Source organism: Liolophura sinensis, chromosome 1 (genome assembly GCF_032854445.1).
Source record: "Liolophura sinensis isolate JHLJ2023 chromosome 1, CUHK_Ljap_v2, whole genome shotgun sequence".
NCBI lineage: Eukaryota > Metazoa > Mollusca > Polyplacophora > Chitonida > Chitonidae > Liolophura > Liolophura sinensis.
Window position 1 is genome coordinate 8,458,776 of NC_088295.1, and position 27,748 is coordinate 8,486,523.

The window sequence follows — 27,748 nt, forward strand, 5'->3', positions numbered from 1 at the left end:
ACATATTTCACTACGTACATATACTACTGTATATGCAAATGAATGGTTGTTGTTCCCTCCTGACTTGTCCGATCTGCCACCATAATGCTGGCCGCAGTAGTTTAAATGAAATATCCTTGAGTACGGCATAAAACACTGGTCTGTCAAATAAATAAATAGAATAAAGACTTGTTTGAGGCACCGTTTGATTTAGATGGTACAAATTTTGGAATTCATTGCATATATATGTATGTTGTGTTTCATGAAAGTAGCTTAGTGTTGGTCATTAGACATGTACATGTGTGTGTGTCTGTTGCTGAGAATAAAGGATGCTACGGCCTAGCTGCATCATTTCTTGTGTACAATGACCATTACGCACATGTATATATGACACGCTTGCATCATGGCAGTGTATTCTCACTCACAGCCTATATACACATATACTTGACATGAATCATTATATGGTGCTTGAACTGTATGCACATGTTTCTCCAATATGGTATAGTTATCTGCAGAGTGGCTTTTTATTTAAGGTTTAAGGAATTTCAACCATTCTCCACTTTGCTTGAAATATGTTTTGACATGGTCAAATCATGTGGCGGAACTGGTTCAGGGTTTAACCAAACCTTCACACGTTGAGGTTGTTATTCCCTCAATGAGGCTGTATTTTTGTTCCTGTAGAATATGTGCATTTGGCCTTCAGCACAGCTACATGTGTACAGTCACGATGTACTCTTAGGCTCTGTGCTTAAACACACAAAACAGTCCAAACACAAGGGATGTGGAAGTTAAGCTATTGTGTGCTAAATGAAAATGTTAACAAATAATTAATGGTAAATACAAGCTGAAAAATAACCATCATAAGCATTATTTTAAAGACACTTACATGAAAAATATATGTATGGAGGTAAACAAGTTTGCCATGAAAAAGTTTGGTAGCATCTGTTACTGCATGAACGCATAGGTTCTTTTGTACATAGAGCCTGTGTCCACTTTTTTGCTGATAATGACTGCCTTTCAAGGCTTGGAGCTTGCATTATATTCTTCGGTTCCTAACACTGAAATGCATGCATGTACATATGGTGAAACAGTATCTCCTCTGGAAAAGTTCCAAGCTACATTTTATTCACAAAAAAATTATATTGCTCATCAGATATTCAGATTTGATGATTAATTTACAGCTTGATTCTTCCTTGTTTGCATCTTGCAAATGTTAAGCAGTTTTTTTTTCAGAAGAAGTGCTGATCATATTGCTACACACATGTTACTAGGACAAAATTATAGCATGTAAAGGAAATTTATCCCTAAAATGTACATCTTTTTTCCATGTGGCCATCAGCCTACATGTATGTGAATGTATATACTTATATCTGCATATAATACAGGAACATGTATTTTCAACATTTTGTATCGTCGTCACATGACTGAAAAATTGTTGAGCACAGTGTTAAACCCCAAGCACTCACTCAACATTTTGTAATGCACAGTTTAGTATAAAAACAGATTTTAAGCATTGAATCAAAATTGGTTGTCTTGAACATGTGTTAAATTAGTGATGTGTGTATGTTGTGGCTGTCAGAGAGAATAGCGTGGAAGATAAACATGTAACATGATCATGTATCAGGTGGATTAAACAGGTAGTGTGTTATTAGAGATATTGGTACATATACATTGTACATATAACCATTGCTTCCACAATCTTTGCTTCCTGCCTCTCGACACCTTTCTAGAAGGACAGAAGCACAAGAAAGTTAAGTAATACTTGTATTGTGTTTCTGTTACAAATAACATCTGAGATGTTTTCCATGAATAAAGGGAATATCCTGACCTAACATCCTGTGTAATCTGAGTTCTCTTTATGTTGATGAGATCATCTTGAGCACTAAGATGCAGGTACTGTAGCTGTATTATTGTTATGAGAGACAAATTAAGCAGGACATCATGCATTCATGCACTATTTACCATTTAAAATTGTTCCTTAATTAGAGATGTCTGCCAAACACCTTTGTAAAGCTGGGTTTATTGGCAGACATGTGTTTTAAAGTAGATAAGTATGCTGTGAATGAGCTTTGGGAAGAGGAAAACAATGGCTGACTGGTGTCAGCATAGTATGGCCTGGTATTGACCCCTTGTGGAGGTGTGTGTCATTCGCTGAGAACTGAGAAGGGCCATTGATTGGAGAGAAATCTGGTTAACCAGCCATGCATGTGGCCACTAATACCCAGTGTGACTGATTCTGAGCTAGTTTCTCACACCTGGCCTCTTCATTAACTGTAATCCACCATAAATCATGTACATGTACATGTAGTCACCAGACAGTGATCAGACCTCCTTAGGCAATGAGCTACACATAGTCAGAGTTGACACCTTGTCTACTTCTGTATAGTATGCCTTGTAACAGTCAAGATCTGAAAGAAGGGAATTACATTTGTTGATTCCCTGCTGGTGTTATACATGTTAAAATGTCGTCATGAAGAGTGTAATGTAGTACATGTACATGTAGTTATGAAAGAATTTGTACTCGGGGATTTCTCTGCATTGAAAGTATTATGTTGCAGACAAAATCATTATCGTTGGAAAGACCTTATTCCATTGTTCCGTGGATTTTCCATCTGCAGTCCAAACCTGCCTCCTCTTGGTCAAGATTTTTACATCATATTATTTATACACTAAGAGTATTGGATTCCTCTGTTGTAATGAACTTCATTCTCAGGCATGGTCATCTTGTCTTTCTACTTTGCTTTCCTCCATCTCATGGAGCAGCTTGTATGTTAACACAAAATTTAAGGTATAAGGGAAAGGTCTGCCAGCAATCTGAGTTGTGGCTTCTCCCGAGGACACGTTTTCTCTCACCATAATGCTGGCCGGCTTCATAGAAGTGAATTCATCTTGAGCATGGCATTAAACCCTAATCAGATAAAGGAACAAAATGTAAGCATTACATGTACAGTGTATATGATACTATTCTGACGTACATGTAAGGTTTTCCAGCAAAGAATTAGCGTTTATGTTAAGGTTATTTGATGAACACATGCGGATATATTTAGCATAGGACAGAATAATAAAATCTGCCCTTAAATCCCCAGTTATTAGGTATGTATGTGTTCCTAAAGATGGCTGCACAGTTACACTATAGACAGGGAATATTGAATATCACACCATTTTGACTATTGTTGCTCTTGGTTAGTTATCATAGCACAATGTGTCCATTTCTCACCCTGCCACAGGAGGACACGGTGTATATTAGACACCCTCTGACTCGTAATGATATGACAGATATGAAAATTGTTAAGTACGACATAAAACCCAAGCATACAGATATACTAACTATTGAATAAAGTGTGCACACTGCATGTATTAGCATTTACATATTAGTATATGCATATTCATTGTGAATCATGGCTGTCATGTCTCATTTAATGTACATTTGTTACAATATTTAAGTGCATCCCATCCTGTTGATATACAAGTAATGTGTTCTGCCCTCCTCCACTTTTGCTTTGTCTACACAATGCACTGTAGTGTGTAGTGAACGTGATTAGCTCTATACCCTTGAAGCATCAGTGAAATCTTGAAATTAGCTAACATAACTGTAAACATGTGCCCTAAACCTGGAGCCTGTAGGCCTAGGATTATGCCCCTGGGGAGTTGTGTAATTACCTTGTCTTGTACTGAAAGGCAGCAATGCCCTGTGGATCACATCAGTGAGTTCATTAAGGACTGGGAAGTGGTAATACACAACAAGCGGACCTTTGGGCTTGGAGGAGCTTGGTTTGACAAAAAGGGGCAACACTAGCATGCACTGCTGGTTTCCAATCCTATAGCATGCAATGTATGATACATGTACAAATGTACAACAGTCTTTGTGTTTGATGTTTTTACTAGGTTGTGAAAACTAAAAGTAAAATATTCATTGCCATGACCACATATCCCAAATGAAGCCAGAGAAGAAAACAGAAAGCATAAATCACTTTCACTCATGATACATGTTCACATGCACACTGCACTACCCCTCCTGTGGTTTGTGTATATAATGCTGTGGATCTAGGGTGTTGGGTAGTGTTGACATGTATGCCCAGATCATGTGTATGTTATGACCTGTCACTTTGTGATGTGGGGGAATGGACTGCCAGTGATTCATGTACTGTGGGATGGGCTAAGTACACCAGATGAGGAAGGAAGTCCTCATGTACACACAGAAGTACCAACACATGTTCACATACATACATGTATATATACACAAAGACACTAGCTTATGAGATATGCAGATTGGGGTCATGTGGTTCCAGACGTTAAAACTGTAGACTCTCTTTTCATGTTAGTGTATTGATGACTTTGACAAGTTGTTGGCAATGACACCAGTGAACACTGTGATACACTAACTTATCAGAGTTTATCTAATGAGCCACAGGGTCTCCTTTGTGTTTGATTTAACTCTTAACAGACTGGCATTCTTCCTTCTAAGTGGAGGCTTGTGTTTACCACTGATGTAATAGACAGTGCTGGGTTACCCTCAGCAGGGGACCGGGGCTAAGCTGGACAGTGCAACTCCCTTTGTCCACTGGTCATAGAAATAGTGAGTTGTGACCAACACAGCTGTAGTGTTCAGCAGTTTGTCAGTGAGTTGCCTGTGCTGTACATGTACATTGTATTTCTGACCACAGCTTGGCCAACCTCCCCTCTGGCCAGTACCAGGCTATAATTTGTTCACAGGGTCCCTGTATTGATCAGTAAATTAGGCAGCTGAGGACTCAGCACAAGTTTACAGTGCTTGTCTGTGGTACTATGTTCATGCTGAACTTGTTAGCTGGCCCGCACGGAGACAATAAGATGGCCTGCCTGGCACCACCATCAGTAACCGCCCTGCCTACCAAGGGCCAGCCTTTCTCAGCACATCTGCAGGTTAGTATTGGATAGAACTCTTTTTACTCTTCTATGACCTCCCTTTACTCATGATGGATTAGTTCGCAAGGCTTCAAGTCAACTGGCAAAGAAGTGATATTGATGCTTCCTAGGCTCCACCGATCGGCCTAGACACTTGATTTCTCTGCCTGTCAAAGGATTGGCCATGGATCCGCCAAACAAAATGAATAATTCATGTTTTTCGCATCCATTTTCAGAAGGCATGTGATTGCAGATAGTACAGATATTAATAAGACTAGATATGAGCAGTCTCTTTTGGGCAGTTTAATAGCAAGTTCTGCCTAGAGCTTGGCATGATGCTTGTACAGTATCATGCACAGATGTAGTTTAATCGGTAATTGGCTCTACAAAACGGCTCTTGTAATTTAAATGTGTGAGCAAGGAGAACGGAAATGCATTGGAAGTTCGTGTGATATTTAATCACAAGTGCTTTTTGGTGCCAACGGAAGTATTGTGTTGTGGGCTTTTGACAGCTCTCGTGACTGTGACTTGGTAGGAGACCCTGGCCTTTGGGGAGAATGCTGACTGCCTGCAATAGGGTCGTTCTTCAGGCTGTGGAGAAAGGCATCCAGACCACAACAGTGGAGCATTCAAAGGTCAGAAGAAACACAAACCTGATAGTTAAGCAAGAGAAGAATGCTCTGTGTTAGCAAGCAGTAATAGAGTAAAAGCTTTAACCTCATGAATGCTCATGAGTTCTTTGTATTAGTTATCTCGGGATGGTATTCACATGTACATGTATGTATGGAAGTTACCAGAAGTAACCATACCGGTGCAGTAGGAGCAACATCCTGTAAGCCTGGTCTGACATTATGCATGGAACCTTGACATCTGTGATGGTAATGTGATATTGAGATAATGGCAGCAATTTTATCCTGAAAACAGGAAAGTTAGTTCTTGGTGATAAATTAGGATCAAATTGGGTACATAACATGTACAAAATGTAGGGGGTATAGAGGGGCTCCCCTCTAGCCGTAAGCAAATCATCTACATAAAGTAAGAAAAGGGGATAAGATAGTCTGGGTCATTGTGTGTCCCAGAACAACCCTAAGGGCATATTTATTTCACTCTTCTCCCATGTAGTAAAGCTCTGGTTAAAAAAAAAATCATCTCTCTCATTAATTCTGTTTTAGTGGCTGCACCTGTGTCTTAAGGCAGTGTCCCAGTTCAGAGTTTAAAAATTCTTATTTTTGTCCCTCTTCTTTTTTCAGTTTTTGTGTGATTTTTTTGTCTTAAGCTTTCTCGCATTGAACCTGTGGGTTAAATTTGGCTGTGTTGTAAAACAAGTGTGGAGATATGCAAATGTACACATTTTGATTCAGAGAACAGGAATAGCTATTAGAAGCTATGAACTTGTTGATCTAGTTTGAGAGCAGAAATTTGGGATAGGTACTGAAGCAGATGAGTCTGTGTATATATGTGTGTGTATACAGTGTATCCATCACTGACTCCTCAGATACAGCCTCCATTTTGTGTGGTACATACATGTACTCTGGCTAGAGGAGGGTTACATGCTGGTTCGTTAACCACAGCTTTCTCTGCTCATCACTCACTGCTGTTCTCTATACAATCGGGGGTAATTTAGAACCTCACCAGAAGGTGCGTCATGCATGCCAAGCATGTCCTAGGCTACAATGTTATAGTAAGTACACATTTACATACAAATCTAGTGAGGCATGTAAAAGGATGTGTATCTAGGCCAGTGGTTTACTGCAGTGTTACATCCGCCATTATCATCCTTGTTATGATGAGTGCCGTATTATGTCGGGGGACCCATTTGAATGACTTCTGTCAGCCACACGGTGGATCTTCAGTGTCGATATTGGTAACGACCATTGATTTAATGAGAGATATGTGTGCATGGATTACAAGATACAGTATAATAAAAAAGCACATCTTAGCTCACCATAATATAATGTGTGGCCAAAGATAAACCAGTTTTCATTGTGGCCATTATGTGTGCTTTGTCTGGCCCATCCTAAGCCATTACTTTGTGTGTATCATGCTCATATGTACATCTACATGTATGATTTATAATAGTTTTATTCATAAATGCAACTACAAGGAATTCTGTTTGCTCGATCTAAACACTGATTAAGCAAATGCAAAGATTACTAGAGTTGATTTGAAGTTGAGTGATCTGTTTTATTCCTTATATATACATGTACATGTAGGCATCAAAATTATACAAGATTTATTCCCATTTTCTATGTACGAGACCTTTGACCGCAAGTCTTTATTTTTGTCATTTATGATTTGGCGGTATTGATGAGATACATTACATGCATTTAAGTAGAAACTGAAGGGCTTTTTTTGCTCTTGATGTTAGTCCTGTAGGCAGTAAGTGCAAAATGATGGGATAGGCCGTGGGCTAATGTCAACTAAATTCCTATTACTATGTGGTGAGGGTTGGTTTGATCATATTTCTGCTGGCTACTTATTGTTTATCTCTACCTTGTATATGGGATCAAGACCAGCAGCTGACATTTTGGGCAATGAGAAACTGCCATTTAAACCTGTATTAAGCAGACCTTTGTATTGGTTATGACATTTGGATAATACACCATCATTATGGTTATTTACAAATTAGACTCCAAATTGTTCCCAGTCTCCACCAATACTGGTCCCCCATTCTATGGCATATCAGTAAATTGAAGCAATTACTAATGGCCCGGAGTCTTGAACACTCTACCATGTGATAAGGATACATATTAAAACATAGATTTTTCATACTTGTGGTAGTCCTCCATGTACATTTGTCAGAAGTGGACACTTGTATATGCGCAGCTCTGTAGAGTGTAAGTGAGAGTGTACCTGTACATCCACTAAAGAGGTTCATCAGTTGCACTATCAGCGTGTGAGCTTAGGCACCCCGGTACCAGTGTATATTTAGATCTGAGGATCTCAAGTCGTCATTTCATTTAGTTTTATCCCTGGAGCAAAGATGCTGGTAGGTTGTATTTTTTTTATGGCATTTGTCCAATGTCATTTGAGGGGCTTTTGGCATCTAACTAGTCTAGCCATAGGATCTTTAATTGAAGCTTTCTTTGGCTGTATACATATATATCTTTTAATCAAATAATGTGTTTTTATGGGGACACATGGAAATGGACTTGGTTTTACACTTGCACATGTGGTATCTACTTAGATACATGCACATGTACCCAGTAGATGAAAGTATCAATCAGCATTTTGTTTTATCAAGTGCTGATAGCCTAGGGGCAGAGTCTTTACAAGTCAGGTAAAAGTAATGCTGTGATGATCTCCACGTTAAATAAAGGGAACATTGTCCTCTATATGTTAGTCAATGTACTGGTTTGAATAGTTGAAATTGTTGTCTCAGTGTTTGTTATAAGAGCTCACTCCATTGCTGCTTTGGTTAGATGAGCAGATTTCACTCGCATGTGGTGAACAACGGTACGTTAACACGTGGAAGGACATTTGCAGTGAGTTGATTCATTTATACATGAACATCAGCGCATACATACATGCATCATGACTGTTTCTTACACCACTGTTTGATAAAGCACAGATATACATGTATATGTACCTACCTACTTGTACCTTGAACATCAACAACGGTATTGTGTCCGTGTTTGAGATGTATCTGTGTATGTGATCTTCTGTACAGTTCATGTATTACTTAATAGTTTGCTTAACATCCCAGTTGTTGACAAAGTGTGTTTTTTTGTGTGTCTTTGCAGCACATGGTTCAGAATCAGATGACGCCCTCATACCAGTATGCCCAGGCGGGCCTGGAGGATTACCATCACCAGGTGGTAAGCACAGCTTCCACAGTCCCTCCGGATGGACAGTTCAAAGACCAGCCCACCTTTAGTCCGCCTACCGCCGCTGCTGTCACTGCTAATGGGGGTGTGGAGCAGCAGACGGTAAGACGGGCCCTCCAATTACACGATGTAGGTTTTTATTGTACATTCAGCATGGACGTTGGGTTTTCCTGGTGTTTCCTTTTCTGAGTTGGCTGTAACCACTGGGCTTGGGTTTGATGCCTCCTGGATCCTGAATCCTGATTCTTGAGGGTTCACTGTTTTGTTGTGTTCACACTTACTAATTCCCAGTAGCTGACCTATTCCAAGGTGACCTTTAACTGGTAGTAGTCCTTCAGGGTGGCACTCTTAGTTACTATATACATTCTTGATGCACACTCTACACTAACACAGGTGTTTAACTGACAAAGCCTTTGTTGTTGTATTCTGCTTTATGTTCTCTTAGAAGACTTATCCAAATCTAGTTTGGTGGTCATTTGATTTTGTCCCGTAAGCAGGGGATGTACAGTTTATCCTACATTATGATAAGTGATATTGTAGTTTCTGATGATAATATAAAAGTAGCCTGTCACGGCATATTATGATGTTTAACACCAGGCATTTGTGGAGGAGAAAATGTTCAAATAAATGTTGCATTTTAGTTGTATTAGAAACTGCGAAACCATGTGCAACACTGCATTCCAAATGCTGTGCATCATTAAATCACACTGGCTTTTAATGTCTGTCTGTAAATATACAATAGGCAATCGTGTATTAACAGTCATGCATTATGTATTCCTGGTTCAGGAAATATCTGAAATCTTAGTCTTGAGGCCTTTTGTACTCGATTATAGAGGAACACTCTCTGAAAAATGGCTGTGCAGTTAATTTTGTCAGGCTTATTGATAGTACTAAGATGAAGAATTGGTTCCACATTCATGTTCACAATATTTTATATTCATGTCAGTGTCTGTGAACACCTAAGTCATAGAAATAGAATGCAGTTAATTTGTATCAAAATGAGCAACCCATGCTTTGGGTTTAACAGAGTAAATTTTGTGTCTGAAATTAATCTGACACTTGGCTAATATGCCTTTGAAAATAGACAACTTACTGTAGAAACATACATTTCATTTGTATTCCTTTCTCTTAAATGTTAATTTTGTAAAGTATCAAACCCTTATGTTATACACATGGAGATGACTTCACATCTACCACAACGTGTACATGTGTAAATATGTCAAAGTGAGACAACTGACATAAATGAAAAAAAAAAAGAACGATCAAACTAAAGACATGCAGTTGTGTGTGTCTTAAGTAATGGTCCATGTTCATCTTGATCTTTGTTTGTTTGACAGAGTTGGTATAGAGCATGGTTCAACAAAGCCTCTGTTGATTTCTCATTGTTCACGCACGTACACCATCAACCTGTGAGTTGTTTTCACAGCAGGCATCAATTAGGAACAAAGGACACGGAAAACAAAGGCCACATTCAAATACTTTTAGTGTGAAGTAAATATTGATAACATTTCAGTCTTTTTCATAGAATTCATTAGGTTTTCAAACTAAACAGTGCATCTTTTGTGAAGAATATGTAATACTCTCATCCGAATTCAGAAACGTCTTGTATGCCTTGTCCAGATTGTCTATTTCATGTCATAGCCAAGGGACATTTTTATCTCAGTCTGGACTGTCTGGCTAGGTGGTGCAGGTGTATTTTTGACATGGATTAAGTACGTGTCTAATTAGCCTCAGAGCAGAAAAAGCATGAATGCTTAGGCAAGAAAATACTGTCTTTAGATAAATATATCTTCAGGTAAAAGAAATGACTGATTAAGGTAATCTTTTTGGTACATATCATCGTGCATGTTGAGAATTCGGAGTACATGTCACAGTAGTACATGTATTTTAAAGAACTTTTAGAAACATGAATAACAGAGCTGAAAGCCTGAATGACTTCATCTTGCAGTGTTCATTAGTTAGTGGTGTGTTGTCCATAGAAAGGGTTGTTCCAGAATATATCAAACTGAAATAAGAAATAATTTTTTTCCACTATGGTTTAGTTTAATATGTTGGGAAATATACAGATAGAGCACCCCGAATTAACAGTCTGATATTTATGTAATCCCTTTGATTTGCATGAGTATTTTACATGGTGCTGTTTGAAAAACTTGACTTGGTTTTGCTTGGTTTTGATATTGAATGCCAAAGATTTCTGTGTAGCATAGGGTTTAAACATGTTTCATTGAGAGCTAAATCTTTGCATGAACAATATGAAAATTAAGAAGAATTTTTGTTAAGCATATAGGGTAATTTAACATAGATGGAAACTGCTGCTCTAAATACATAAAATATCTGATATTTTATGTATTTTTGTTGTGTGTGTGTGTGTGCATTGTTTGTGTAATATGCTAAATGCTCTAAATTCTTCATGCTCCTCTTTTTATATACTGCAGTTTTATATACAGTTATACAGCAGCCTTTCATACATGTACATTTATCTCGTTAATGAGAAGTTTTTCATAAAGAAATTCCTGATAACATGGATATAATTTGTCCTATTCCTAGCAAATTAGTTGATGTTATCGTAAGTTTTCTCTGTTTTGAACTGTTTTGATAATTTTGACCTTTCACTGTTGTCATGGCTTTTACAATTTTTACAGCTGTGCTGGTTGTATGCCGATCATATTTATGAAAGTGACACAGCAAGTTAGCTAAAAGATACATCTTTCTTCATCTGTTAATTGCTCTTTAAGTGTAAACAGAAGTTAAAGGTTTACATTCTAAAACCCTTACCGTGTGTAGTAATTACACGGTTTATTAAACACATGGACTCCCTGCCATCTTGTAATCTATGAAGACTGACGTGACATATATGCATTAGCCATGAGAAAGAACCATATGCACTTATGTATATATCCAGCACAAGTAGCTCCTGGACATATGTTCTCATTTTGAGTTTTGCATGCATGCTATTATGGAGAAAAAAGATGGCCAAGAATTAAAATATCAGGTTGACTTCTAAATTTTGCGTTAAAGTTTTACAAGTTAAATTTTTCTTTATTTCCATTTATGGCTAATGATCCATTTCATTCTTGTCCATCTTTCTTACACTCATTCTGTTTTATTAGAATAGAATTTTTTGGTTATGGATATTGCTGCATGCTGTACATTTAATGTTATGTTTTAATTTTTTCAAACTCTACAGTTAAATTTAAATAAATTATTCTCTTTTTAAAAGTGTATTTCATCTGTGTTGAAAGTTCATGTGCAGATTATTATTGAAAATATTAAAAACTATTATCTGTGTGTTAATATTGTTTACATACTCTATATGTAAGGAATAATGCACTTTCTGTGGTTTCTACATTAACATGATGAACCAGTGATCTGTAAAGGCACATTGTTTTTCTTTAGATGTAACTAAATGTTCATCTTTGTTTTCAACAGCAAACAGATTTAGATGGTGAAGTCCAAGCAACAACAACAACAACGGTGGCATCTCCATCTTCAAATTCAGGACCAAAGAGGTTACATGTGTCAAACATACCCTTCAGATTCAGAGAAGCAGATTTGAGACAATTATTAGCGGTGAGCATAATGTGTATATTGTGTATTGCCTTTCAGATTTCACATTGTCTTTGTCATAATATGGCTGTAACACTTTTAAGGTTGTATTAAGCAGTAATCATGTGTGGACCAACAAGTGTAATATACATATACATATATATCTGGAAAGTGTCCTACACATTCATATTCCTTACAATGGGTGCGAAAATTTGTACAAAAATGATTGTCACCATTAAAATGATATGTTACTTTAGTTGCGCCTGACACAAAGTTAGGCACCCCCAGGGTTTATTGGAAATTCAGATTCGTGACCCTTTCATGAATTCCTTGGCTTAAAGAGTGCTTTCAAGATGTTTGATAATGGTAACTAACTACAGTGAATATGGCAGAGTAAAGATAACAATTACAGGACTATTATTCGCAGGTTTCACTTTTGTACATTTTATTTTTGTGTAGTTCGGACCAATATTAGATGTGGAAATAATCTTCAATGAGAGGGGATCAAAGGTAAGATCTGTGCATTGGCAACACCATGGTTTAATAATAATGGTGAACAAATAAAGATGTGGTTCTAAAGGTATACAGCAAAACATTTTTGTTGCAAAACTTTTCTAGTGTGAACTTCATAACACAATATTTTATAAAATGAAAAAATAATAATAAAAATAGTAAAAAACTTGATCTATGATGATCTATGTGAAAAAAACTGTAGGCATGTTTGTCTAGACATGCAATGTACCTGTATCTTTAGCCTTTCATCATTCTGTTGTGTAAGTGACCATACTTCCGTGGAAAACCGTTCAGAGGTAAAAGTATTATTTTGCATAGTCCTTAAATGGTCAGCAAAATGAGTACTTTTGACTTAGTGTTTCACCTCTGGTGTATGCCCACATATACATACGTACACAAGTTTGGTGCATAGCTGATTGTTAAATACCCTTCTGTTCTATAGTTATATTTATAGTTGAACTTGGAGACTGATTATGAAGCACATCTTTATTTCCTGCCAGTCACTGTGACTTTAATTACATTACGACATGTAAATGAACTCTACAGTCTTTCCCACCGGTCTCCAAGATATCTAATCATACTTTTGGGGTCATTTGTTAATATTGCTGTTAAATTATTTACAATTTCCAGTAGTAAGGACCTGGTGGCAAAGAAATGTGATGGATAGATGTTGATAAATTGTTGTTGCTGCATGTAGATGTACCATTCCCAAAGACATCACCTGTTATTACATGTATGTGAACTACAGTTTTATACTTCTGAAGGATGTCATCACGAAATACATGCACAGATGTGTTCATTATATATAGGAGGCACTACAGATCTGCCACACACACATTTCTTAGGAATGGTACAACTATTTGCACTATGTGTATATGATTTATTATTGATGTTAAATGTATTGAGTTTACAAAATGTTTGTTCTAAACTTTTTGAAATGCTGTGATAATTGTTTTATGAGGCTACTTCTTGTAAGTTGGTCAGATGCTTTGAAATGTACTGGATAAGTGTGAGGGAAAGCAATTGATTTCTAAGTGAAAAAAAAGCCATTTGACAAAAAGCAAATAATTCAATGAACAGTGAATCTGCTGTGTGTAATGAATGAAGATTTTTGGTGTTGTTTGCGACAGGATACTATGAAGCCACTTGCTTTCCAAACTGTAATAAATGCTGTCCCATTGTTTTCAATTCCATGAGGTTTAACTTTACCCTTGTAGCTTCTGAAATTCATTTCTGTTAATTCATTTTTGTCTCATAAACTGGATTGCCATAGTTTCATATTTTATTATTAACTGGTGGTTACTGTTACCCATTTTTACTAAATACCTTTTTGATGTAGCACTTCTGTTCTGTTGTCAGTGGATTTTTTTGGTGGTAAACCATTTATGCTTTTTGAATAATTTCACTAACTCCTTGTGAAATATGACAGCTAAACACAAAGCATGCAGATTTATGTTTGATAATAACAATTCTGCAAAATTCTTTACTTTTCCAATTGAACATGCACTTTTAGTCAGTTTATAGATGATTGACTTGGTAAAAAAGATAGAGAGAAAATTATTAGTAAGCATATGACCAATGAGAATTTGTCACTTGTGGCAAACATTCATTTCTGCTGCACAATATTTTTTTGCTCTTCAATTCTATTCACACTGAAGATAACCCACTTACACAATGGTTTGTACCAAAGTTATTATTTCAGGTAACAAAAATATTAGCACTCTCTCTTCGTACACCAGAGCATCCATATGTACTATTTTCACCCTATTGGTCTCCAGCACTCAGAATTTCTGTTACTTGTATATTTGGAACTAATGCATGCATTTTATTCTTTTGTTAAACTATGGCAATTGGTTTTTAGTAAGATGTTTTTTTATTTAATCTTCGCCCAAACTTTTACTGTGATTGTTATCTCAGAGTTATTTGTGAGAAGGAATAATGAGATGATGTGCATGAATAATAATGAATATATTTAATGAGTCCATTATTATGTGAATTCAGAAGCTACAAGACGACCTGTCCACCAGTAGACTGTGTGTGTGTGTGTGTGTTGCGTTTGGTTCTTACTGTGACTAACTGTTTTACTAAATTAGAGACCATGGCACCTAGACTAACAGGCACAATTATACTACTGCAATCTGTGCATTAATCCAGCTTTAATAGATATTGTGGTGTCATCATGTTTGTAAGACCTGTCCCCTCGTGTTGTTGTTGTTGTTATCTCGTCCCTAATTCGTCTTTGTACGAGTCTGTGTGTGGAAGTGCTGTGACCCAGTAGCATGAAAGCATGCTGCTTCCTAGTGACCAGCATGCTTTCCACCCATGCCCGCCCCACCCCCAAGACGCCCTGTTAGGCCCCTGTTATTTATTCGTATATGTAAACCTACTGTTATAATCCATGTACATTCAGCATGACTGTTTAATATTATGATGATGATGATAATGTGATATAACGTTAAATAATTTACAATTGATTTGCACGAATTTTAATGCATGCTCCTTATTTTCCTCATGCATGCAGGGATTCGGTTTTGTAACTTTCGCAAATAGCGCGGATGCTGACCGAGCACGAGAGAAATTGAACGGCACTGTGGTTGAGGGAAGGAAAATTGAGGTGCATGAACTATTATTTACCATTTGTGGTAGCACAACACTAAATGCTAAGAGTTTATAATTTTTCCAGTGTGCAGTATTAAGAAATGCCTGTCAATGTCTGTGTCTGCTTTGTATCTAGAATCCAAAAGAAAAATTTTTATTAACTTTTCTCCCCCCCGTAAGTCCATAAGTTTGGGTGTCTGACTTTTTTGTACAGTAGGTGTCAGTCCAGTCAGTCCACACCTTCACCATTTATATATTGCATTATTTCGTATACTTTGGCCCCCAACCATGACTGGTATTTACATTTTTTTTTTTATCTTTTTGGTGTGAGATGTCAATGTACATGTTAGAGATATGGCTCCTTCGTCCTCGTAGCGTTGTAGGCTGTGTGGCAGTGGTCCAAGTATTCTTTGGGGCAGTCACCTACCCATGGTGGTGTCAGTGCATTTTGGGCAAATGGATGTGCCATGTCTGCATTGTATAAAAGCATTGCTCTAGTATGAACACCATTCTAATTCAATATTGTGGCATTTCTTCATGCTGACATACGCATTTATTTATTTTACATTGTAGTTATTCTCTAGTTAAGTGCCTCTGTGTGACCATCTAGATATGGTATAGAAATGTAACGAAGGTAAATCTTTGACATAGCTCCAAAGTACTGATAAAAAGAATGCAAAATCATGTTTGAAAAAAATATACACACTTGATAAAACAAGTGCAACAAATATGACACTATCAAATCAGTTGCCAACATAAGTGAAGTTTTGCCCATGGCTTTCATACTGCTTTGAGATGTTGACCTCATTCCTTGCAATGATAGCCAGTCTTTCCAGTACAAATGCCATTGTGCCTTGGTTGTTATCTTTCTTTCTTCATTTCTTTCTACTTTTTTTTCTTGTCAAATTGCGTTCCATAAACTGAGACCTGAGATGCCTTGAAGGGTATAATTGATCCCTATAAAGTAGATTGTGAGACTCGTTAGTTACCACCTGACACATGGTGTGATCAGATTTGCATACCCTTCTGCTGCTCCTCCATTTTTTGGGTGCAGAGATTTGTCAAAATTGTCCCCCAGTATTTGCTAATTGGAAGGCTAGATTTCACAGACAGGCAGACTTGGTACTGAGTTAAAAGAAAGCACATATTTGTATTTATTAAGAACTTCAAACACATGTTATTATTTCAATTTGTGGGAAATGATTATGTGGTGTCAGATTTCTACTTTGTATCAAGAACTGTCATGGGCTAACAATCTAATTGGTGAAATTTGTTTATTCTTTCCTTGTCACAAACGTGTCAATTGGAATTGGATTAAGAAATTTAGTAAACCGCAAAATCATTTGAACGTGATACCAAGATTAGACTTTCTAAATTTCTCTGTAAACTTACTTAGGAATTCTGTATGCGGAAATCAGTTCTTGATACATTGTTTATTTGTATTTATGATAAAAAATAAGTTTCTGCTCTCTCTGTCTCTCATCACTGACACTGACATTATCATGACCCTACAAGCAGCATCCCACCCTTTGACATTCAGTCAAATTAGAGAAATTTTTCAGAATGATCAGTGATTATATTGAATTCCAAATGGAAAAAAAGTAGGAAAAATATTCCTGGTTCTATCCCAAGTTTGGCAAAATGCCAATGGCCTTCTGTCCAGTATTTTCTGCATCCTGGCTACATTTATTTTCTGTGAAGTTTGCCAATTTGGATGATAAGAAAGATTTATAGCATCGTAACTGTCAGAAGTTCCTATCTGGATTGAATTATATAAACTAGTCAAAGTCACGGGGTAATATGCTGCTTGCTGCCTGTAACACAGACCAGACTCACCAGTTTGCCTACCCCTGCCCCAGGATTAAGCCTAAATTTAGGATAGGACAGCCTGTCTGATAGAATCTAGATACTTCTTGGCTCCAAGCCTTCATCAAGGGCTCCCAATGGAGGCCCATTATCTGGACGGTAGGGACCATAATTCATGATGTTTCAATCCAAATTTGGCTGTAAGAATAATAATCTGACGAGAAGGCTTCCATGAGTCATCTGCTTCCCCCTCAGACTCTTTAAAGATAACTCAGGGTGAGGCAAAGCCTAAGCCATGCATCATATTGGCCTTTTTGTGGAATGTATCTATCACCATGTGCAAACTGGTTGGTCTGCTTGTGTCTCAGATAACTGTATATGAACTGTTTGCCTTCATATGGATATATGGATACTGTCACAATCAATAGCTCTATCTTTGCCTATCCCTATCTGCATGTCTTAATTTTGTGATTTCATAAAAGTAAAATCATGGATTTAATAAATCTAAATTAATTTGATTTTTTCACTGTATAAAAGATAATGCCTCAATTTAATGTAATGTTAATATGTTAAATATAATGCTGAATCAGCTCTTGCTTTTCATTTAGATATATATGTAATGATTTTCAACTGTAATTGGTTAAATTATGCTAGTAACATTATTATATTGTGGAAAATGCTTTTAGTGCCTCTTTCTGTATGACTGGTTGTGACAGATTCCCTCCACATTGCTGCATTTGCCTAGAGGAAAATTCAACCAAATCTACATCCTGACTTCCTGATCTGTCCGATAAATCATAGATCTCATTTTATAATGTCAGTTATTTTTTTGTTTGTTTGTTTGAAAGAGTGAAGAGAAGATTCTTTTTCTGTATTTAGGTCAAAAATGCGTCATGAAGTCAACATATTTTTGATAAGTCTAAACCAAAAAAAAAAAACATTTATACTCAAAATCATTGTGAGCAGTGTGGAATTATCCAAATGTAGCATGTTGGTGAAAGGTTTTGCTAGACTGAAGGAATGTGAATTAACATGTCTGCCTTTGATATTTAGGTAAATAATGCTACTGCTCGTGTCATGACAAAAAAGACGCCTGCACCCACAATTCCAAATGGTAAGCATATCACATATTTTCTGTCTGGCTAAAAATCCAGTTACTATGGCAACTTAATGAAGGAGATTTAATGCAGAGCTGTTCCTAGTCACATTCTCATGTTCTGGTTGTTAGTATTGAAATAGGAGACCAGCTGTTTTGCTGCTGGCCATAGTTTGACTCACTGGACTGGATTATTGTTTATGGAACTGCGGACATATGTTTATGATTCTGTGACCTACATTACATTTACTTGTTCATGATGCATGCTGGGGAAAGTTCAGTGTGTGTGATAGCTAGATGAGGAGCTGTATATGCAGGAAGCACCCACATTGTTTAATCCTGCCACTTGACCTGCCTGAAGCAATTACCAAATGGGCTGCCCATCACAAAGAGGCTCCATGGAACCCTGTAATTTTAAGCCTGTGACTTTATGCATGTACTTGTACCCCATAAAGTTGGTATCTTGCTTTGAAGAGTGATATGATATTACAGTAACACTGAACATAGTATTTAATCATTTCAGACCTGGTTGCAAACCTCAAACCTAATGTGTTTTATTAGAATTTGTGCATACAAATTTGTGTATACATCTGCTACCTACATAAATGTTATGATTTGATCAGTTTGACTGGAATTAAATGTTTTCTGCTTTTTTCTAAAGCTGCTGCTTTACGAGGGGTAGCTTTAACGAGGGGTCGGGCTGCAGCGGCGCGAGGTGCTTACACAGCAGCTGCAGCCGCAGCTGCGGCTGCTTTCCGCCACCCTGCTCCTCTTGCCACAGCTGCCACAGCCTTGCCATACACAGCGTAAGTCAAATGTTTCCACTTCTGAACTAAAGTATAACTCATATTGTTTGAAACTCATGTGAAAACAATAAAAAGACTCTCAGAAAGACGCTCTTCAATTTGTTGTTCTTTTGAAAAAAAGGTAAGAAATTTTTTCCACATTTTTGTGTTTGATTATTGGTATTTGTTAGGTATGCTGCTATACCTCTATGATATCTGTTCACAATTTAGAACAAGCATTTCCACTGTGTATTTGATTTTATGAGCAGCTGGAAGAAAACTAACCAATGTCTTACGTGCTAATTGCTTACGGTGTTTGACCCGAATTAATCTTGTTTTATACCTTTGTAGGGGAGTTTACCAAGACCCATTTCTGGCTGCAACCGCCTATCCAGAGCGGTACCAGGTTGGTAACGTTGTAAGTAGTTGCATGGTGTTTTTACTCACTCTACTAAAAATTAAAAATGTGACAAGGAAAGGTATGTTAATTTGAGAACACTTTATGATATAATAATGGGCCTTAAGTTTCAAATAAATGGCAGCACATCTCTGTAAGGCTCCTGCACTTTTGTGCAATTCATGGAAACGAATGGCTAAAAAACCCTCTTAAAATGGCCTACCAAAAGCACTCTGAACCTTTCATTGTTATATTATAGCCATCCATTTTGGACTTTCAAAATAGAATGCTATTGAATTTTACTTCCATTATACAAGACTGGCCAAAATATTGGTCAGCTGAAAACAGTTTGATCTCAAGACAGAGAGAAATTGTACCTGTTCTATGAGTTGATGATTAGAAATGTACTCATTGCTGTGAACAGCCAGTCTCTTGATGTCTTCCATTCCAAAGAGAAGTCAGTACCATAGGTTGAGTATTTGTTGTTCTGCTAACACATGGATTTCTCTAGCAAAATTAGTTAGGGCTTTTGCGTTGTTCTATTATTTATGCATGCAACATAGCTTGGTGTGCTGAATTATTACTCTTTATGTGTTGTACTCTGTACGCAAGGAAAGGTTAAAAACAGCCAATTCTTGGTGTACTAGAACATTCACTTAGCTGTGGTGTTTTGGCCAATGACTTTTTATTAACTAAGTTCAGTTTTGCTGTGTGCACCCATGTACCTTGAATATTACGTGTCATTTGGGAGAAGTTCATTTTAAGCGTTCATGTACTCTCATGAAGCTGTGAGTACATAATCCACACCATTTTTCTGAACCTAAATTTGGGTGGTTTGGAGATTAAATACCAGTTACATTGTGGAAATGTGAGTGTATGACAGTTACTGTTTGAAATTAACATGATTTGGATTAGGATTATATAGCTCTTGTATTAGTCACTAAAATTATTTTATGACTTGTGTTTATTTACCCATTATTTGAATGCCAAAATAGAAACATGTTTGATGTTATTTTGATTGAAAAAGATAATTTTTTGGGTTGAGTTTCACACTCTTGGAAGCCAGAGGTGTACAAGCTATTTTCTGTATTTAAATTTGATGGATGATCTATCCCTGGAAATAAATGGTCTTGAGTAGAACAAGGGAGATAACTTTGGCAGGTCCATGTTAGTTGAGTATATTTTATCTTCAGCCGAAGAAAGAAAGATAACTCTTACTGTTTTAAAATTCTTCAAATATTGTGCTATTAAATATTTGAGATGGGTACGAATCAGAACAGTGCAATCATTATTACCATTGTTGTGCTTGCAGCTTGTGACATCCCAACCCTATGCGGCAGGATACCCTGCAACGGCAGCTCGCTATGCAATCCCCACAGTAGCCTCTGCGGCAACATATGCGGCTGCAGCAGGGTGAGTACATCTCCCATCTTATTTAATTTCAATCTCTGTGTGTACCCTTTTATTTTAAGCCTGGACAGTTTTAGCACTATGGGATAAAACATATTATGTGATTATTTATTGTAGCTGTTGTTTTCCACCTGTATGTACTGGGTGTTGTGAGTCCGTACATATTGATGTTGTGAAGCACAAGTTCAGTCCCAGCCGTGGAGGAGCAATTTGTTGATTCCCCTGCTGGTATTGTTCATGAGGCCATGGTGACAATAAGTGCAGCCTGGCCCTTTGTTGAAGACCATTATCTTCAACCTCGTAAATCATACCTAGGGAAGTTTGTTTTTAACTTGCCAAAGGTCAGTGGTTTATCAGAGGTGCTCCAGTTTCTCCATAAACCGAACACCAGCATATATGTGAATGAATGAATGATTATGGCTTAACTCCAGCATGTATGTGAAAAATGTATGGATATGTCAGTAAGCAGCACAGTTAAGGTGATGTGTGGTCTTGTTTATCTCATTTTGGCTTTGTTGTTTCCCCTCAGATATGGCAGAGATTATGCTGCTGATCCTTACCTGGGACACAGTATTGGGCCTGTGGCAGGCTTTGGGGTAAGTCCTCCGCATCCTCTCTCTCATTCATACTGTACAATGGTCATCTCAATCTTCACTCATAACAGTATCGTTTTTGCCATTATTAATGGACTGTTCTCACCAAAGTTGTGGTTGTTTTTGCTGCTCTGTGCTGGAAGTCCAGTCTCTGTATGTGCTCTATCCTCAACCCAGTGTTCCTCCTAATCCATTAGGCGTCTTACTCTCTTCACAACCTTGTCTTTTGTCTTCATTTAACTGATCTTCTACTAGGTTTGTGATGACATACAGTTGTGCTATATTTTGACATACTGCTACACCTTGATGATCATTTGATGGGATGAGGTGCACAAACAACTCAGATACTGTATTTAGCTAGCATGTATTGTATTTTGAGCTCTTCCTCTGCTCCTTGGCTGGCTGCATGGGAAAGCCCCCATTACAATGTGGATGCCCTGCTTGTCTCATTCCAGGCCACAGTCTATGGCAGAGCCGGTTACCAAAGGTACGCACCCTACTGAAGGCCAAACCAGCGCTGGCTCCAGTGCAGATAATGTCTTGCCAGATGGCATATATACTATTGGGTGTTGCTGATGGATTCTGCCCAACTGATAAGCCATATTTGACTGCCAGACACTCCTTCAGTTTCATCCTGGCGTTTTTAGTCTCCTTCCCTGACATAGGGAAAGGAAGAGTAATGGACTCCCCCCAAAAAGCAAGTCACTGTTAAAACTTTTTAGTCATATTTGTTTTGTACATAAAAAGTACAAGATTCTGAGAAGAGATTTGACACATGGTGCTGTGTAGATTAATGACGATTTACATGTTTTCACATGTAAGTGAATTCTTGATTTCACCATACATGATGTGGTTACCATGAACTTGCTCTCATACATTTTGGAGCCTGGAGATTCTGTGAATCCTGATTTTGAACTGTGCAGAATCCATTGATAACACTCAGCGGGCTACAGGACTGAGATGAGACGCATGAAGAGCGAATACTCAACTGGGGAGAGCTTTATGGTGAAACTGCAACCACTCACATCTAGTCATAGAATATCCCATATTAATACAATGTAAGAGCTAATTGTTATGTCTGGTATCATTTATTGTCATGCTACATCGAGACTGCCCTGACCATTTATGAATGCTGTACTTTGACCTGTATTCTTCCATCAGACAACAGCGCGTTTTGTTCATGCAGCCTTTTATAGCCTGAAATGACTTGGTCACCCTGTAGCTACCAGGTGAATTAATGTAACAAGGATTTTTTTTTTTTTTTTTTTTTTTGAGATTTTAATATTGAAAGTGAATTAATTTGAACACAGGAAAGAAATATTATGAACGAGGTGAAAATCCTACCTCTTACCCACGTTTTTATCTAGCTGAACATTTTACTCAAGTTAAGTGAGGCTTTAGCGACGTGTTCAAATTTCAAATGAATTCTTCTGTTAGCCTTTTCAGTGTCGCGCATGGAAACATAAATCAACTTTAAAAAACTACCACATAACTATAGCTCTGCAGTGCAGGGTGGTACAAAATCAAAATATTGTTACATACTGGTCAGAATTTCGATTTTAAGAAATCCCTTTTAACCCTTTAATTTGTTTCATCATCAGTCTATGTGTTAGATTAGAGACAGACATCTCAAACTTTCATGTACATGTTTAACCTCAACATCTTCATGTTAAACGTCTTTGTAAATACTTTAGCACTATTTAAACTTTATTGCATAAGTTATTGTCGTTGATAAAGAATGTCTTAGTGCTTATTGTGTCCTAGGTGTATAAGTAAAGAGGTTTAGAAAGTGAAGAACAACAAATTCTGGTCTTGAACACTAGTATATATGCTGGTGCATCCAGTTATCACAAGTCTTTCTGACTCACTCTCCAAAGGATTTATCTTCTTTACAATTAAATGACATGTAGGCCTACATGATAGAGGCAGCTGAAGTCTTTATTTTGGTGATCTATGTTTCACCAGATCCTTGTTTGCCCGTCTAGTACATGTGTATTCGGTTCCCACCATTGATTTTTAGGCTAATTTCACTGAGAGGTCAAGACTCTCAGTTCACTATCTATTAAATTGCATTTACCTGTTCCCTGTGAACCAGAGGTACTTTGGCTAGCAGTGAAGATTATAAACAAACATATGACCCATTACATCATCAGTGGTCAGAGTGCAACCAGTCTCTTTGTTGTAACAGACCAAAGTTCAACAATTTTGTGATGACAATGCATATGTTTTGTCTTTCTCCACGTTATCACCTGTGTAAATAATTGTCCAACAGCCCTATCAGCATTGTGCAGTAGAAATTAGAGCAGGACACCCTAGTCAGACTACACACTAACAACTATGTGATAAACATATCTACTCATTTCTGTTAGTCACATGAAGTATCTTTCCATTGTATGTTACTTTTTTATTATCTCTAAGTGTCGATTTCTTCCTGATCATAGACATCAGGGTTTATGAAGGTGGCTCATCCAAGGCCAGTTTATTCTTCCCTGTTGCAATCTTGTTTTTGTTTTGAAGATCTGCAATGTTTCATAAGAAAGATGTAAGGGAATGCACACTCTTGCTGAACTTCACCGTAATCTTGCCACAGTTGTAGACTTTTAATGATACAGTCAATCACTCTACCTTTTATGTGATTTGCTCGGGAATATTGGACTGCATTCATTCTGTTATGGTTTGCCGACATGTGTGCATGTCAACTTATCCCCTTTTCTTGGTTGTATTGTTTGTTCACTTCCCAGTGCTAGACTTGCATCCAGTTTTAATAGCCTTGTATAAGGATGCTATTTTCAAGAGGTGCACAGAAATGAACATGATACATGTATGTGTTTTTTGTAACTAATTTCTTACAATTGCCATGTTATAGAGTAATACAGTATATTACCTTCTGTAAATAAGTCAGTTATGTTGTAATCATAGTAGAAATTGTTTGTTTAGTACAAGCAACAGAGCACCATTATGTACCTGTGTACATGGGCTCTTAAATGATACTGGTCACTTTATATTGTTGCTCTTAGTTAGTTTTGTGGTTCACCTCTTGGTGAATGTATTGTCTGTTCTTTTATACTTCTGGTTATTATTTATTTATTTGTATTTTGTGAATGTGTTTTTTTTTTCAAAGTGTTAAGGAACAAACTACACAGCTATACTAGTACGCAATCTCTTTATTGTATACTCAATCTACAATATGAAAGTATTCTGGGAAGATCAAAATTGTTAATTTATGTAAATGTAAAGGTGCACAAAGTTATACTACAATGGTCTGGATAGTGAACAAAATGATACATTTCTACTAAATCAGGACACCACAAGTTAAGGTTTTTTTTTTTTTTTACATATGTAATTTTTTTTCATTCTGTTAAATTTATCAATTTTTTTTTGGTTCAAATTGAAAAACTAATCCCAGTTTGTCATTTAGTGTTTCACTTGGATTTTCCCTCATACTTTAAGATTGTTGGTGCTTTAGATCTGACTTTTGATCTGTTTTTATTTACTATGTTACATTTTAGTCACATCTTGTACCCGTACCTGGAATTTTAAAGCTATAAGTGGCATAAAAGATATTACACCTTATCTTATTACAATTGATAAAAGTTCATCCATGTTGTGCGTCCTCAGACATCAGATGACCTCTCTATGAAGAAATCTTCATTTCAGGACTGGAGGACAAGTTTATACATGTTTGTATAGCATATGTCTTATTTGCTTATGTGTTTCTGCACATTTGTGTGTTATACTTGGCAGATTCGAGTCAGTTGCCACACTGGCCGAGCTGTCTGCTGATGTTCAGTAGCCTGTTTGTGTTGGTCTTGATTAACTGTAGATGATTGTCTAGCCAAGGGAGTGGAAGCAGTGTAGCATGCAACAGGTATGGTACTTCTGAGGTCTTATGACTGACTGACCGTGGTGGTTTACAGCATGCAAGATCAAACCACAACCTATGTTTCTGTGAATGCATGGTGTAGTGTGCTGACCAAACCTTACTAGTCACAGCCGTATTTTTTTTCTTGAGCTTGCAATCTGGGTGAACTGCATGATTGGGATCTGTTATCACAATATATATATATATCATCATAGTTTGCATCCCATAGACAGATTTGTTATTTTGCGATGTGTAAAAAGTAGACCTGTTAAAGCTGTTAAATCTGCCTTCTTTCCCCACCCTTGCAGACCCCCAAATGCTCAACGGTTGATGCCCAGATTGTCATTGTTCATGTAGACTAGTCTGTACAAATGGCTGGATTAAATGTGAATTGTATGTCCTAAGCAGAGCGAAGTCAAAATTTCAACTGAATTGAAGGCAAAGCCATTGGACCACTTGCCCTTGTTAATTTGTTAATCTTGGGGGTTAGCCAAACCCTTTCTTATTTTATAATACAAAATCCAAAGCCTTCCACTATTCAGATGTATCATGAAAATATGACTCTGTTTATTTCTAGGTTTTGTTTTATTAGAATGTTGGCTAGCTAGTTGTAAAACATTTTAGAATCAAAGTGGATGGTCTTTGACCATGTGTCGACTTTGTTTTAGCTCTGACTGTTTATCAGGGTAGCTTGGCCTGAACTTTTTAATGACAAAGGTGAATGAATCTATGAGATAATGAAGTACGGAGGATCTGAAAGTAGGCAAACGTGCCTATCTGCTACCCTTTTTGTTGCTCTATCTTTGAGATGTTGCTTATATGTTACAAGATGTTTAACCGTTTTAGTTCTCCTCTTTTCACTTATACATGTATGCCTGTACTCATTCCTATGATAATAAAAGACCCTGATATTGTACGAAGTCTGCATTTATTGCAATAAAGCGTTTACTGCGTGTATACATATTCCCAGTCTTCCTTCATCTATCATATCTGTGTGTGTCTGTCAATATGAGGAAGTGGTCAAATCTCCATAATCTAAACAAAGAGCAGTTTTGTTGTCCTAATACCCAGATATTTGATCATTTCCTCATCTTTCTGGCTGCTTAGTTTGGGTGGATGGGCAGTTCTAGTGTGTGGTGTAGGCCCCAACCCATGTAATAAGGTCATGCCTGAAAATACTGCTTTTTCCAACACACCTTGCATTGTGCCTGAACAAATATCATTGCATGCTGAATGGAACGTCATGATTGAAATTTTAACCTAGCCAACTCTGTCTTTTAAGTTTGCATGAAGAGCTTAATATGGTCTGAGTTGTGTGAAAAGTTTGACAAGCTTGTCCTTCACTTAAATTTGTTGTAACATAACACTTGTTCCACAGTGTGGTCGAATGGTGACCCATGCATGATTTTCAGCTCTCATAAAGTGTGCCGCTCTATAATAATGACAGTTATCTGCCATACATGTGTCTAGATCATGCCATACCATGTCATAAGAACAGGATCTGCTAACACAGAATGAGAAGATCCTGTCTGCTGATCAATCCTTCTTCAACATGCTGCTGTGTATGCATCTGATCAATTGTTACGTCTTGCCAAATACTTAACCAAGTCATCAAGCCTAGACAGGCTCTCATTTAATTTGTCTTCCCTCTTTTTTTTTTATACCAACAACGTGCTAAGTCTTTGTGCCAAGAGCATACCCTAAATTTTTAATGCTTACGAAAGGACTTGATGAATTTACCCACCTGAAGTATTATAAAATGTGCCAATGTACGCTGCTGGATGCAGGTTCAGACCTGGGCTTCCTCATTTTAATTGAGGATATCTTGTTGAATCAATTAAACGTTATTTGTTAATGCGTTGTCTATAAACCCGAAGCGTCAGGGAGCCTCAAAAAGCACTCGAGTCACTCTTGTTCATGTAGAAAATTTATTACCATGACATCTTTAAGATTGGAACTTATCCATTTTTTGTTGTTGTTTTCTTGTTGATATTTAGTGACTGGAACATAAATTCCATTTAATGGTTAAAATCAAAAACAATTCGATTTATTCTCATAAGTTTAAGAAATATCTTTTGAGATTATTGAACTGACTACTTCGGTATTAAATATCAAAAGTCCCAAATTTTTGGAAAGGATGATCTTTCGATTAAATTGCGAGGGTTATGAATCTCTTTGTGACAAGTGCTCAGGCAAGTTACAGCTTGATTGAAGTTTGGGAGAAATAAAACCGTATTTCATACAAATATTTGGTCTGTTATTTGTAAGATGCACAAGTATATATATGTCTGTTATATGGAAGCAAATAGTACACTGGTTTCATAAGTGAGTGCGATTCGCTATATGGATTAATTCACTGGTTAAATGTTAAGGCAGAGGTTAGTTTGCCATCCAATGTATTGATTTGGTCTCAAATTTGAGAAAGCGTTTTAAAGCGAGCCAGAAGATCATG

The 27,748-nt window shown here is 37.2% G+C and overlaps 1 protein-coding gene across 14 annotated transcripts in view; it reads left to right on the forward strand.

Moving 5' to 3' along the window:
* LOC135461376 (RNA binding protein fox-1 homolog 2-like) overlaps nt 1-27,605 on the forward strand; it is a 56,523-nt gene extending 28,918 nt beyond the window's left edge. For 2 of the 14 annotated variants that reach the window (XM_064738431.1, XM_064738434.1), the window contains 10 exons: nt 8,607-8,819; nt 12,120-12,260; nt 12,696-12,746; nt 15,271-15,363; nt 18,207-18,267; nt 18,911-19,055; nt 19,386-19,452; nt 20,744-20,844; nt 21,371-21,437; nt 21,890-27,602. In XM_064738431.1, the coding sequence (XP_064594501.1) occupies nt 8,607-8,819; nt 12,120-12,260; nt 12,696-12,746; nt 15,271-15,363; nt 18,207-18,267; nt 18,911-19,055; nt 19,386-19,452; nt 20,744-20,844; nt 21,371-21,437; nt 21,890-21,937 (987 nt within the window). In that variant the 3' untranslated portion in view covers nt 21,938-27,602. Of the gene's footprint in view, nt 1-4,263; nt 4,882-5,375; nt 5,499-7,504; nt 7,853-8,606; nt 8,820-12,119; nt 12,261-12,695; nt 12,747-15,270; nt 15,364-18,206; nt 18,268-18,910; nt 19,056-19,385; nt 19,453-20,743; nt 20,845-21,370; nt 21,438-21,889 lie in introns of those variants that run through there. The other 12 variants (XM_064738435.1, XM_064738439.1, XM_064738433.1 and 9 more) reach the window with 12 other exon arrangements.
* The last annotated feature ends 143 nt before the right edge of the window (nt 27,606-27,748 follow it).